The 14,294-nt window shown below is 37.4% G+C and overlaps 2 protein-coding genes and 1 pseudogene across 4 annotated transcripts; all 3 read left to right on the forward strand.

Annotated features, from left to right (window-relative positions):
- The first annotated feature begins 993 nt into the window (after positions 1 to 993).
- Positions 994 to 4,749, forward strand: LOC112183009 (phosphomannomutase). The gene is made up of 12 exons (XM_024321596.2): positions 994 to 1,209; positions 1,646 to 1,733; positions 1,887 to 1,931; positions 2,041 to 2,107; positions 2,548 to 2,624; positions 3,311 to 3,346; positions 3,450 to 3,505; positions 3,585 to 3,684; positions 3,778 to 3,873; positions 4,051 to 4,140; positions 4,311 to 4,362; positions 4,463 to 4,749. The coding sequence occupies exons 2-12, from the start codon at positions 1,665 to 1,667 to the stop codon at positions 4,516 to 4,518; spliced, it is 744 nt and encodes a 247-aa protein (XP_024177364.1). The 5' UTR covers positions 994 to 1,209; positions 1,646 to 1,664; the 3' UTR covers positions 4,519 to 4,749.
- Positions 4,750 to 5,157: 408 nt separating this feature from the next.
- On the forward strand, positions 5,158 to 9,474 carry LOC112173907 (putative threonine aspartase). 3 transcript variants are annotated; one of them, XR_002925772.2, is made up of 11 exons: positions 5,158 to 5,408; positions 5,494 to 5,544; positions 5,904 to 6,024; positions 6,195 to 6,279; positions 6,515 to 6,596; positions 6,756 to 6,885; positions 7,448 to 7,587; positions 7,673 to 7,836; positions 8,105 to 8,228; positions 8,312 to 8,409; positions 9,050 to 9,474. XR_002925772.2 is itself a non-coding variant. In XM_024311602.2 (11 exons), exons 1-11 carry the CDS (start codon positions 5,241 to 5,243, stop codon positions 9,140 to 9,142), a joined length of 1,263 nt encoding a protein of 420 aa, XP_024167370.1. In that variant the 5' UTR covers positions 5,158 to 5,240; the 3' UTR covers positions 9,143 to 9,474. The 3 variants fall into 3 exon arrangements, 2 of the variants coding, with proteins under 2 accessions (XP_024167370.1, XP_040371985.1); XM_024311602.2 differs by having other exon boundaries at positions 8,305 to 8,409; XM_040516051.1 differs by having other exon boundaries at positions 7,493 to 7,587; positions 8,305 to 8,409.
- Positions 9,475 to 10,178: 704 nt separating this feature from the next.
- LOC112168033 lies at positions 10,179 to 14,247 on the forward strand (annotated as a pseudogene).
- Positions 14,248 to 14,294: the final 47 nt, after the last annotated feature.

The raw sequence follows: 14,294 nt of genomic DNA on the forward strand, positions 1-14,294 counted from the left end.
CTGCACGTACCATGACTGCCATCCGACAGATAGTGCTGAAAGTGATCAAATGCTGCATGCACCATGACTGATCAAATGCTGCATGCACCATGACTGCCATCTTCACTTTTCTTGTTCATTTCGAAGGGTGAGCAAGTGGGAACATTTATATTCAAATGCTAAAATGATAACTTATATTCATCACTACTATAGTATTATGAGGAAATTAAGTCATGTTAATGAAATTCAATATAAAATTATAAATACTCATAATCGTGCACGAGCTATACTTAAAAGTTACATGAACAATCATGTCTCGTACAATTTAAGAGCTAAGAAGACTTATATTTTAACCAAACAAATAAATCCCTCTAACAAATACTAAAGCGGACAATCTTATGCACCACCAGATTACATGGCTTATGAGTGACTCCGGGCCCAAACTTGTAACTACATCATTAAAGGAATCCAAAGCAAAAATCTCTTACAAATAATACATTTTGCCGCAAAAACATGTGAATTAATAAGAGTCCTTGTTATCAGATTCCACTCCTAACGAATAGAGGTAGGCATCAAGCGTTAACTCCTAACCCGCTTTAATAGGAAGAAGCTCAACGGCAACACAGAGGTATTACTATAGTTCTTATTCCAAATGAATCAAGATTGAAATAGATCAACTATTTAATCGCGTTATCATTGTGTTATTGTTTTCGATGGGTGAGGCATGCAGTCATGCACACCTTCATTCATGCATGTGGCTAATTAAACTAAAGAGTTGGACCGCTAGCAGTTAAATTTGGTGATGAGGAATTTTTCTACAAAATGTAGGAAGACTAGTATCCTAAGTTCAACTCTCCCATCCTCTAATTACAGAACAAAATCGGAAAAATAAAAATAGCTTTCATAATAGATTTCCATGTCAGATTCTATAGCATATTCCCTGCTAAATAAAAACACCCTATAATTCTTCTTCTCTTCTGCTTAGATCTGAAACCAGATCCAGTGTACCCTTTTACTAGTCTACCTTCAACTCTCAAGTTACCTCTCAAAAAAGAAGAGGGAAGAGTAATTCTCCTTCAAAGGACACGTGTCCATCCATCACTGGCCCTCTTCATTTGTTCAGTCCAATTGGGTTACTGCATGATCCTCTATATAAACAACTCTCACAAGCGATTCCAGCACTGCAAAGGATCTGCTTCACATTCTCTTTCGCATTGACCCAATTACAAGGTGAATCCCAACATCCTTTGAACTTTTAAATCTCATTAAGTCTGAATCTTAAAGTTCAAATCTTTTTTGTTTTTCTCATTGGGTTTGATATAAAGTTGGGTTCTTTGGTTTCTTCAGTTTATGATGGTTGATGGGTTTAAGGGTGCTCTAGTTCACGGTGTAGGCCTCAATGCAGTGTCTTTAGTAAAATCTTACTGGGTTTGGGGTTTTAATGCTTGATTCATTGGTTTTCAACATCTGGGTGGATACTTGTTTGCTGTTTTATTGCTTAGTTTTCTGGGCATTGGTTCTTCATAATTGCATAATGTTGTTTTCCAAAGTCGAATTCTAGTTTTCGATTCAAAGGGTCCATTTTGGACAAGCTGAAGCTCAGTTCTTTGATCAAAAGATCTAAACTTTAAGTTGAGCATTGTGTTGTTCTGAATTTGGTTTGCAGGAAAAGTAGCAGGCTGTAAATGGCGGTTATGAAGCCTGGAGTGATTGCCTTGTTTGATGTTGATGGGACTCTCACTGCTCCCAGAAAGGTACGATATCTCTGGTTTTAGTTTCCTCTAAGTCTCGTTTGTTTTTAAGTAGGGATCTTAAACAATAATTTACTGATTCAATATGGATGTACTCATATGTATGTACACGCTCCTTAAAACATCTCTAATTCATACATTTCGTTGGAATGCTAGGATGTTACTCCGCAAATGTTAGGATTCATGCGAGAACTCAGGAAGGTACATAACTTACTCGTCTGGAAGTTTACATATATGCAGGGGCTCTTTTTTTATGAGGGGTTGGGCGGTGAGTGTCTCAGTGGATGATTATATCCTTGTTGGATTTCAGGTTGTTACAGTGGGCATTGTGGGAGGATCCAACCTTTCTAAGATAACAGAGCAGCTTGGAAAGACAGGTATATATTTCTTCATTTTTAATGTAATCAACAACTTTAGATGTATTATAATTTAATTGTATGTAATGGAGAACTGACTTCAAACTATAGTAGCAGTCAAGTATAGATATATGGTACTTGTCCATTGTTTGAATTCTGATCTTTGTTTTTACTGGACCTTGATGATATAGCTTTCCTCCCCATACCTAAGGATCTATGCAAAACTTATATCTCTGTGTGTTTAAGTACAATTGCAATTGTTTTGTTCTATCTATGATTAGCGTTTAGAATGTCTTACAACACAATTTTCTATAGGTTGGTACTCTTTTCCTTTTCCTCTTACTCTTAAACATCTTATTGATATTAGATTTGAGGGCTGTTGTGGCTAAATAAATAGCTATGTTTTTACTGTTTTCAAATTCCATCGACTATATCTATTAACTGTACCTTTGTCTTTGCAGTTATGGGTGACTATGATTATGTATTTTCTGAGAATGGTCTTGTGGCTCACAAAGATGGGAAGCTCATTGGCACCCAGGTATGTCAAAACTTAGTGGTGATAATAGAACACAAATTCTCACATTCATGGTGTGTGCTGTTTAAGTGATTTTTCTTTGAAATATAAATCAACTATGTGAAAGTTGGTTGATATTCTTAAGCATCATGTGGCAAAAAAGATGTTTTAATTGTAACTCATGATCCTTTGCTAGATAAATGTATGGCTGAGAACAGAAGGAAACAAAATCTACTGATCTGATACCCCAAATTTGAGCAATGTATGTATTGTTAACATAAAAACCTTTTCTCAGAGAAAAAAGAACAAAAAGAAAGTGGATACCCTTCTAGCAAAGTTAAATATATCCATGTTACAATCTTATTGTCTGGATTCTTTTTAGTTTCATTAAGAGAGGAAATGTGATTATCTGTGGCCAATAGAAGGTCAGGTAGCCTATTAGATTAAGGTAATCATGTGCTGTAACCTGTAGGTTCTGTATGGTACATACTTATGTTTCATTTCTTCATTGTCCTCGTCAATTTAGTTTCTATTTGTCAGAAATTCTGCACTTTCCGAGACTGAAAAGCCTTTAGCTAGGTTTAGATGCTCATTAATGATTATTGGTTTATGGATCCACGACAGTACTGTATTCTTTTTCCATTTCCTCCATGTATTTGATAAATACCGGACTGATGGGTTTTGCGTTTTTCATTGTTTTTCATTTTTAGAGCTTGAAGTCACATCTTGGAGATGATAAGATCAAGGTAAAACATATCCTCTGTTGTATTGTACTGGTTTCTGTACTTGGAAGAGACCTAAGGAAGTCTGAAGCACTGTTTTGAAATAGATTTGTTTACAATTGTGCAGGAATTTATCAATTTTACACTTCACTATATTGCTGACTTGGACATACCGATAAAGAGGTTAGTGGAGTGGGGAACCTTTGCTAATGCTTAACCTGTGTATGGAAAAACTTATACTTATTTTTAATTATAACTGTAGGGGTACATTTATTGAGTTCCGAAGTGGGATGATTAATGTATCACCGATTGGGCGAAACTGTAGCCAAGAGGAAAGAGATGAATTTGAAAGATATGACAAGGTTAGATACTTATGCAACAAAATAGTTAAAATGTTATTTCATTTAATTCTTTATAAATTATCTTATTTAATAAGTCATCATATTGGTTTGCAGGTTCACAACGTACGCCCCAAAATGATTTCTATCCTTCGTGAGAAGTTTGCTCACTTTAACCTGACATTTTCCATTGGAGGACAGATAAGCTTTGATGTCAGTGATAGTTGATATTCATTTATGCTTTGATGAATCTTGGAATAAGTGCTTAGCTAATTGCTTATTTATTTTTACTTGGCAATCCTTAGAATAGACTAGTAAGTAATAACAGGTGGTTGACATTTTCGTTGAAACTGAATTTGTATGGTTAACATTTAACAATGCTTGCTACAGGTTTTTCCTCAAGGTTGGGACAAGACATACTGCTTGAGATACCTGGAGGAATTTCAAGAAATCCATTTCTTCGGTGACAAAACTTACGAGGTTAGTCCATACTCCATAGTTCTTATGGTCCATTCTTCTTCCACCACAGTTGCTCATTACCATTTTGACCCCTTCTCAATAAATTCCTAAGTTCCAGCCTCATGTTTTATCCTTTACATTTGAACCTTCCTTTGTTCGGGTGCTAAGAATTGCGAGTTGCATTTCTGTAGGGAGGAAATGACCATGAAATTTATGAATCTGAACGAACTGTGGGTCATACAGGTAAAGTCTACATCTCAAGTTCCGGCTACTTACAGCCGTCTCCTCATTGATTAGCAATATTTAATTAGGGCTAAGCTTGTAGTGGTCTACCCTTTTGCAGTTACCAGCCCTGAAGATACAGTCGAGCAGTGTAAAGCTCTCTTCTTCAGTCGCTGATATGAAACCAGTCTTTCAGTTTTCAATCATATGCCATTTTTTAAAACAAGAAGCAAAAGTTGTATGTCATTTGTAATTCTATATTTTATGAGAGTAAATGTTGAGCAGAAGTCGGAAATGTGTAATATTTATAGACACAAATATGTTGGTTGAGACATGCCTTTCTGCATTGTATTTTTTGTACCATTTGTTTCGATGTATCAATCTAAAAAGATATTTTCTTTGCACCAACATTGCTTCTGCTAAGGCTTGTTGCCCAATGCCCTGTGTGGATTTGTTCTCGCCTCCAACAAGTCATTTGAGCGATTTGGAATTTTTTGACAAAAATGAGGTCATGAGTCGATCAGCTCTATCCACTGACAATTAGGTAAACTAAAGGTCAGCTCTATACTAACCCAAAACAAAAGCACCCTTAAACTATAAGGATGAGCTCAATCAATCAAACACCATGTATACAACATGGTAATTATTCGCGTGATTGAAAGTCGGATGTGTCATGTGACATCTGGAGCCATACCAGACACCGGGTTTGTTCTATTGATGGACCAGCTTTAGATACATATTAAAAATATAAATATATATATATATATATATATATATATATCAATAAAAAATATAAAAAAAGCAAAGTGCCACGAAGTCTTGAACTCAAGAAGTACAAAAGCATAAGAAGAGTGGAGTAAACGAAAGGAAGCAGGGAAGCAGTTGAAACTTTGAGACACATGGCTGCTGCCGCTAAACAAGTACAACAGCAACTACTAGAAGATGAAAACGACAGATTCTTCGTCGCCGTTCATGTCGGCGCTGGATACCACGCGCCTTCCAACGAGAAGGCCCTCAGGTCCGCCATGAAACGCGCTTGCCTCGCCGCCGCTTCCATTCTCCGCCAGGTCTCTCTTGATCAATTCCCATTTTAGAATTTGAGTAATGGGAAGCTTTTGTCTATAACTGATGTTTGGTCTTGTTTTGCTTCAGGGCTCTGGTAGGTGCATAGATGCTGTCACTGCAGCTATTCAAGTGTTGGAGGTATGTTTATATCAAGTGTGATATGTATGCAACTAGTCAATGTGGGATCCAATAGCCTCGCTTTTTTTCTTATGCAAGAATTACCATTGTGGTTTGGCTTTAACTTTGGTGCTAATGAATGTGTATTCTGGGAGTTGTATAGATTTTTCGGATAAAAGTTAGGCCAGATCATATAAGAGGAAGGTTACAGTGTCTAAGAAAGATCAGATATTTTGCCTCGTGATTTCAGTTTGTCGATGGAATTGTGGAGGGTTTGTTGGTAGAAGTGTCTTCTCTTTATGTGAGAGCAATATATGGTGTCTAGCGTATCTTGTAGTGTTTGTTTTGAGTCTGTTTTGAATGAAATTGCTTTCCTTTAGGATGATCCAATCACGAACGCAGGCCGGGGGTCTAATTTGACTGAAGATGGTCGTGTAGAATGTGATGCCAGTATTATGGACGGGAATTCTGGAGTATTTGGAGCTGTTGGAGCATTGCCAGGTTTTCTCCTGACTGAAGATTACGTAATTTAGTAATGATGCCATGATATAGTTTCTCTAGAAATTGCTGGTTATCTGATTCTGATTACGTATTAGGACTTCCTTGATTGATTCATACTATGCAGTTTCCCATGTGTTTACTGAAAATTTCTTGCATATGATGTAGACCAGGTGTCAAAAACCCCATCAAGGTTGCTGCTTTACTGGCCAAGGAGCAAATGATGGGATCCTCCCAGTTGGGCCGAATACCTCCCATGTAATAATCAGTCTCTCCTACTCAGAAATTATAGTGTTCTTATTCTAATTTTTTTAACAATATCTTCTTAATCTAATTATATCCCTACTTCAATAGTATTTTCTTTCTATTATTTTATCGCTTACATATGTGTAGTTTTTAGTAGATTCTTTGCCCATTCCTTTTTGTTTCTTTTTCATTTTCCGTCGTGTTCTTTTGCTTAATTTACTGATGAAGCACGCTCTTTGATTTGTAGCTTCCTCGTTGGTGAAGGTGCCCGCATATGGGCGAAGTCCAAGGGCATTGCTTTGTCGGAAAGCACATCAGCTGCTGATGAGGTCATTTCTTGTACTTTGTCTAATATAATTTTTAACCAATTATTCAAAAATCACTAATCTTTGTTTAATTGAATGTGCGATTTACAATTTTAAGGCTCTGATTTCAGCCATGAAGTTCTTTCTTAGAATCTATTGATTAACTTGTGTGTTCCAAAACAGTGGCTGGTAACGGAAAGGGCAAAAACACATTGGAAAAAGTACAAAGCAATGGTAGATGATGCAAAAGCAAAGACAGAAACTTCTGCTGGTGGACTTCCTTGTAGTCCTCAAGAGGCTGCTGGAATTCCAGGTACCTCATCACTTTTTTATGTCAAAAGCACCAGTACTTTCTTTTTCAAAGCTGATATTATTTACAGCTCATCTTCCCCCGTTTACATATCATTTCTTGGTGATGACACTGATCAATTAGTTCAATTTTCGCTATCCTATATCGTTATCATCGTTACTGTTGTTGCTTTGCTATGCCATAATATGTAAGGGATATTTTACACCAGGGTTCCAAAAGAAACTTCTGAACCATTGATTTACAAATTGAAAATAAAGGACCATGACATACTTTGATTCCACTTCATATCATAATATGTTCTATATTCCTTTTCCTCTTGCCTTGCCCTATTAACAGTCTGATGTGCTGTTAGTTTAGCAGCAAAGTTTTGGACCCAGGTTATTTTCTCCACTAAAGATATATTGGTAATTTGTTCCTGTTATAAGTATGCGAGTTTTAAATTTTATACTCTCTGATCATGCATTTTTCTCAACCCTCTTGCTCATTCTTATTTGCCGTTTGTCTGACCATATAATATATTCAGCAAGTATATTTTTCTCTGAGTGTTATTGCATTTGTGTTTCAGAATTAGAAGCTCAACCATGTGATTTTTTGAATAAAAATGGGGCAGAGGAGGATTGCATCATGGACACTGTAGGAGTTATTTGTGTAGATGCTGACGGACAAATTGCATCTGGTGCCTCAAGTGGAGGCATTGCATTAAAGGTGACTTATAGTAATAAAGTTTTGCCCTTCTCTGTTTGTAGTGACTGATAATCTAACCATCTGCTTGTATGTGGGAAAATTACAGGTTGGTGGGCGTGTAGGGTTAGCAGCAATGCATGGTTCAGGCTGTTGGGTATCCTCCAAAGGTCTTTTTGGGGCTCCATGTATAGTCGGTTGTTGTGTAAGTGGTGCTGGAGAATATCTGATGAAAGGGTTTGCAGCTCGAGAGTGCTGTGTCTCTTTATCACTGTATGTTTGACCTATATATCATTTTCAATACATGAAAAATGTAGATAGAGTAACACACACACTCACCAAAAAGACTTCAGTTCCTGGCACTTCCTGCTTTAATGCATATTGAAGTCCCCAAAGTTGAATTGATCATGATTCTTTATGTTGGAAATTTGGTATTGTAGAACATTAGTTTCTTTTACCAATTGCTTAGTTCATACGCCATGCCTATTCTTGTCTGCATAAAGCTCAGTACGTGAACCTGACAGTCATATTCTTTGCTTAGTTCACAGGCAGGTCCTGCCTCTGCTTGCATGAAAGTTTTACGCTCCTTTGTTCAAGAGAGTAATCAAAATTGTACTGATAGAAGTGCCGGATTTCTAGCTGTGCAAGCTGATGCTCCTGTGATGGTGAGTTCCAAGCTTGAACCTTTTTTTCTTTGTGCTGGTTTATGTGGAAAAGATTTATGTTTATCAGTTTCTTTAGGTTTCAGGAAGTTCTCCAAAGTTAAAAGCTATTGAGATTGCAGCTGCTTACTCTTCCTTATCCTTTGGGATAGGATTTTTTGGAAGCTCTATGGAGCGACCCAAGGTATATCATTCTGTTTGATCTCATCAGTTCTCTTTCTCTTGGTCTAGTTTTATACTCGAAAGCTCTCATTGTCTGATTATTCTTGTGTTGTTCTTTCACAACAATCTCATCCTTACAGGAGAGCAGTCATTGCCTATATCCGGTGCAAAAATGAATTGTAGGAAATGTACTAAAATGGCAACTGAGATAGAGACACCAATAGCATCAATAATTGATTTCCTAAACCTTTTATATACAGAAAAGTTGTATTGAGATTATAAAAACCTTCCATAATAGCAAAAATGGACTAAAATATGCCCTGGATTTACTGACGTGACCTGACATGATGTGCCCATTTCATGAGATGTGCAAATGTAGCTAAAGTCTAAAATTAGGAGCTTGACTGCAGAACCTCTAGAATTGAACAGATGCTTTCTTCCATAACACCAATCCTTTCTGTAGAATGGTATTATCTATTATTATTGTTTTAAATAAATGAATGTGTTTGCTAGCAAACTAGTGATGGTAAGTGTGAGAATATATTGTTAATGGCAACTTGAAAACTAAATGCTTCATCCTTTGCCTAAATCAAGATTTTTTATTTCTAATATGAATTTTGAATCCCTTGTGAGATAACTATAAAACTTTTCGCATCTTTCAGGTTTCAATTCTCAGGAGTACAAAATTGCAAACCAAAACTGGAGTAGACCATTTTGAAGCACGAATTGATCTTTCTCCTAAAAGGAAGCTATGACTGCAACCCTGGCGTAACTATTTGGATTCTGGCAACCATGTTTGGAGGTGTTAGGTCATCTGTCTCCAGTTGATGAGTAGTTGTTTCCCAAAGTACATGATCAAGTCCGTCCTGATCAATTCTGAAAGAATTGGAAGAGGCTCAAGGGAAACTTATATTACTGTATGTTCTCCAGTTAATCACTAGTTGTTTTCCAAAGTGTGTGATCATATCAACTCATGCCTTGTTTATTATCGGTGAATTTTGGCCCCTTTGTCTCTTTCTTATATTAAAAACTCAAGTTGTTTAATTTGGAATTTGATAATGAAGATCTCTGTATGTTGGTTTCTGCATGCTTTTGTTTAGTGACTAATGGGTAGGATGACCCGACCACCAATGGCAGTCTTTAACTAAATCACTGATAGAGAAACATCGCAGGCATACGCATTCGATTCTGAAGAATTGGCAGCTATATTCCATAGTCAATACGCCCCTAATTCAGGGATCATGCGTGCGCTGTGTGACTATGGTTTGATGATCATTGAAAAGGTCAATGCTTTTAGGTCAAGAGCTAAAAGGTCAACGAACAATTACCTACTTAACATGTTCTAGTTGGAGTTCTAATGGAGGGCGAATAAGCCTGCAAGTGGAGAGATTCTTAAACATTGGCTGAACAAATCAAAGATTGTTTAAGTACAAGCATAAATTAACAGAGAGAGGGAGAGAATAATTGTATAGAAAGAATGGAGATTCAAGTATCTTATTCATCTCCCAAAGGGGTGTGTATTTATAGGAGTACATTTGTAGTGTGAATGCTCCAAGAGAAAACCAATTTGATAACATTCTTCTCTTGGTTGATTGAGGGCTGCAGCTCCACATGGTGGCTGTAATGATCACAATTGCCATGCTTGTTGCCCTTTGGCATCAAGTATGTCACACAAGTCTCTATACCTATATTATACACTCAAGTACCTATTACATGATATAGACATTTATACTCTGACTCATGTATACTACAACATGATTCATATATACTACAACAAAGATGACATGGCATTTGAAATTTTGAATACATTAATTATTGTTGCTTCCTTTGTAGGCAACATTGTAGAAAAATATACAAGGACTTGCTATCAGAACTAAACGTTAGCAGCAAGTAGAGATATAGTATAGGTTGGCTGAGCAAGTAAAAGACATGCTAAAATGTCTCGAGTCTGCAAAAGTCTACTCTCTATCTACCTCTTTCTGGTGATCTGCTCCTAAAGCATCTAACTATTCAGCTATTCTTGGATTTTTTTTATTTTTTTTTGGTTTGGTTTCTGCGGTTTCTGCTTTCCTTGATATAGTTCCTCACTTGCCTGTTCTTGAGACCTTGTTTTCCTTTTTTGTGGTTTTCAATGGCCTCAAGCTCCCACACAGCCCCTGCACCGCTTCCTACATCAGTTCGTTGTTGGAAGTATGATGTGTTTCTGAGTTTCAGGGGTGTAGATACTCGGAAGGGTATTACATTTGAATTATATGATCGTCTGCAGAACAAAAGAGGAATTAAAACATTCATCGATGACAAAGACCTGCCACCAGGGGCTGACATTTCTCCCACTCTCCTAACAACAATTGAAGAATCAAGGTTAGCAATTGTTGTTCTCTCCCAAAACTATGCTTCTTCTATTTGGTGTTTGGAGGAACTTGCAAAGATTTGTCAATGCATGAAAGATGAAAACAGAATTCTTCCACTTTTCTATCATGTCGAACCTAGTCATGTTCGATTTCAGAAAAGGAGTTTCGAAGAAGCTTTCACCAAGCATGAAAACTCTAACCGACACCAATCAGAGAAGGTGCAGGAGTGGAGAGATGCTTTAGCACAAGTGGCAAAGTTTTCTGGGTGGCATACACAAAATTATAAGTAAGCATCACGATACTATCTTCATTAGCAAGAGTTCAAATTGTTCTTTTGAATTTATCATTAATTTTCCTGATGATATTTGACCGTTAATTACTTGTAGGACTGAAAGAGAACTTGCCGATGCCATTGTGGACTTTGTGTGCAGTATAGTACAACCAGTTGGAATCATCATGGGAGATTTTGAAGCATTTGAAGCAACAAGGGAAGCCATGGACAAGGTTACAAAAGCGCTAAAAGATGATGAGGTCTCAGCTGTCGGGGTCTATGGAATGGGAGGCGTTGGCAAGACAACCATGGTAAAACATGTTGGTAATCAAGCCCGCAAAAATGGGATTTTTCATCATGTGATTATGGCTGTCATGTCCCAAAGCCCTGACTTGATGGAAATTCAGCACACATTGGCAGAGCTGCTGGGGATCGATTTACAAGAGAAGTCACAAAGTGGAAGAGCCTCTAGATTGAACAAAGAGATAATGAGAAAAAATAAAATCCTTATAATCTTGGATGACATTTGGGAGAGAATAGAATTGTCAAGCATAGGGATTCCCAGCTACAAGGAACTTCAAAAATGCAATTCCAAAGTCCTACTCACAACAAGGATACAGAATGTTTGTCATGCCATGGAGTGCCAAGAAATGATCACCCTTAATGTCCTCTCGGAAGAGGATTCTTGGACCTTATTTATGAGAAATGCAAGAAGGTCTTTCGAAATGACCATTTTCAGGGATATAGCGAGGAAGGTAGCTAGAGAATGTTGTGGTCTACCAATTGCATTGATAGCAGTTGCAAGGGCACTTGGAGATAAAGACCTGCGAGAATGGAAAAAGGCAGCTTAAAGACTAAACAACTCGCAAACTGCCAACCTTGACGATAAGGGAGATGCATCCCAATGTATAAAGTTAAGCTACGATTACTTGAAAGATGAGGATTGCAAGTCATTCTTCTTGGTTTGTAGCCTATTTCCTGAAGACTATGACATCCCAATAGAAGACTTGTTTAGGTATGCAATTGGGAAAGGTGTGTTTCGAGATGCTGACACAATTGAAGAAGCTAGAGAAACACTACATATGGTGGTCACATACCTTAAGAATTCAAGCTTGCTTTTAGATAGTGGCAAAGAACTATGTGTAAGGATGCATGATGTCGTTCGGGATACAACCATGAAAATTGCACTATCTGAAGATGGTCACGGGTTTTTTGTAAAAGCTGGCCGCAGTTTGGAGGATTGGCCACGTCAATTACAAGAAGGCTACTCTGCGGTCTCACTAATGGGGAATGAAATCCGCACACTACCAGAAGAGTTGGTATGTCCAAAACTCCAGGTTTTATTACTACAAGATAATTGCCATATAGAAAAGTTCCCAGAGGCCTTCTTTCAAAGTTCCAATGAACTAAGGGTCTTAAATCTTAGCAACACTTGCATTTTATTACTACCCCAATCATTCAGTCTTCTAGCCAACCTCCAAGTTTTGCATTTAGATGATTTGAAGATCATAACTGACATTTCCATGCTTGGAAAACTGAAAAAACTTGAGATCCTTAGTATGAGAGAATCACACATTGGGGAATTTCCAAAAGAAATAGGAGATTTAACCAATCTAAGGATGTTGGATTTGACTGGTGGACATATTGTCACAATTCCATCAAAAGTTTTTTCAAAGTTGCATAAACTAGAAGAACTGTACATGCAATGTGGGTTTTGGGACTGGGGGAGTGAAGTTGAGGGAGGAGGAGGAGAAACCAATGCTGGCTTTGATGAGTTGACTAGTTTGCCATATTTAAGAGTTTTGAAGGTTTGGATCTCCCATGCAAATTGTATCCCTAAAAATGTTGAACTCAACCCGAATTGGGTTGAGTTTGATATATGTATTGGAAGAGATGACGAGACGGTGGTCTCTCAATATTGTTATAATTCAGTATGCTTGACACTTGACACAGCCATCAGCACATTACCGGATTGGTTTGTCTTTGTGGTAATAAACAAAGCAGAGAAGCTAGAGTGGGTAGAGTGCAAAGGGTTGATTGATTTTTGTGTGGAATATGAGCATAGGAGGTTAGATAGATTGAAGTATCTCTCTATAATTGGGTGCGATGAGAACTTGAAAGAGTTGATGAGCACAACAACATGGGTTCCGAAAGAACCTGTGTTTGAGAACTTGGAAGACTTGCATCTCAGTCGAGTAGATTTCATGAAAGAGTTATGTCTTGGTGATTTACCACAAGGGTCTCTATTCAGTCTCAAGTTACTTGAGGTTGACTCTTGTTATAACTGGGGGAACATACTTTTACCATCAAAATTGTTGCAGAGAGTACGAAATCTGGAAACTCTAATTTGTAATGATGTTGATGGAATGGAATATGTATTTGGATGCGAAGGATTTGAGCCGGAAAAATCAAAATTGATAGACTTGTCATTGAGGAGTTTAAATGCAGTAAGAAGCATATGTAATGGTCCTGCTCCACCTGCAATGTTCCAGACTCTTAAAGTTGTGTCCATTGAACAATGCAGCTTTGTAGGAAGTCTTTTCTCTTATGAGGCAGCTCAGTGTCTGTATCAATTGGAAGACCTTTCAGTTGGCAGTTGCCCTCTTTTGGAAAGAGTGATTGAAGCAAACAAGGAAACAATGAACAAGAAGAAGACCATTTTTCCAAAATTGAAGAACTTAGTTTTGATGAGACTTCCTATGTTGTACAGTGGAAGTGCTACTATTGATTTTGAGTGTCCTTTACTGGAATGCTTGTATTTGAAGGACTGCTCCCAGTTTTTATCTTCAACCTCTGCTTCTGACTTCCACAGTAGGAAAAATGTCCAGTTCAATGATGAGCAACACTACCTGTCTCTATGGGAGAGGTACGTCCCTGTGTCATATATTACACTTTTGCTCCTTGTTAGATCATGCACTGTGATGTTATCATTAAGACTTATTATATTGCCTTATTTACTTCTGATTTATTCAAACTTTTTTTTTGAGTAACTGATTTATTCAAACTTTGATCATTAGAATGTGGGGAGACATAATATAAAGAACAAAAGCTGATGCATGGAGAAGAAGCAGTAGGAGATCTTCAATGGCCCAGAAGAGGACACCTCAATTGGCTATTAAATGAATAGTTGTTCTTCCAACTGTGTAAATGTGTTGCTTCGAATTATTGGCACAACTCTTCGAGCTTTTTGGCCCTTCTTTTTTAATTCTATTTAAATGAATTGGATTTTTTAACAGCTTATGCATCAAGATCCTCTCCCAAAGTATGTAGTTGTAGCACAATGTA

This window comes from Rosa chinensis, chromosome 1, assembly GCF_002994745.2.
Source record: "Rosa chinensis cultivar Old Blush chromosome 1, RchiOBHm-V2, whole genome shotgun sequence".
NCBI classification, from domain to species: Eukaryota; Viridiplantae; Streptophyta; class Magnoliopsida; order Rosales; family Rosaceae; genus Rosa; species Rosa chinensis.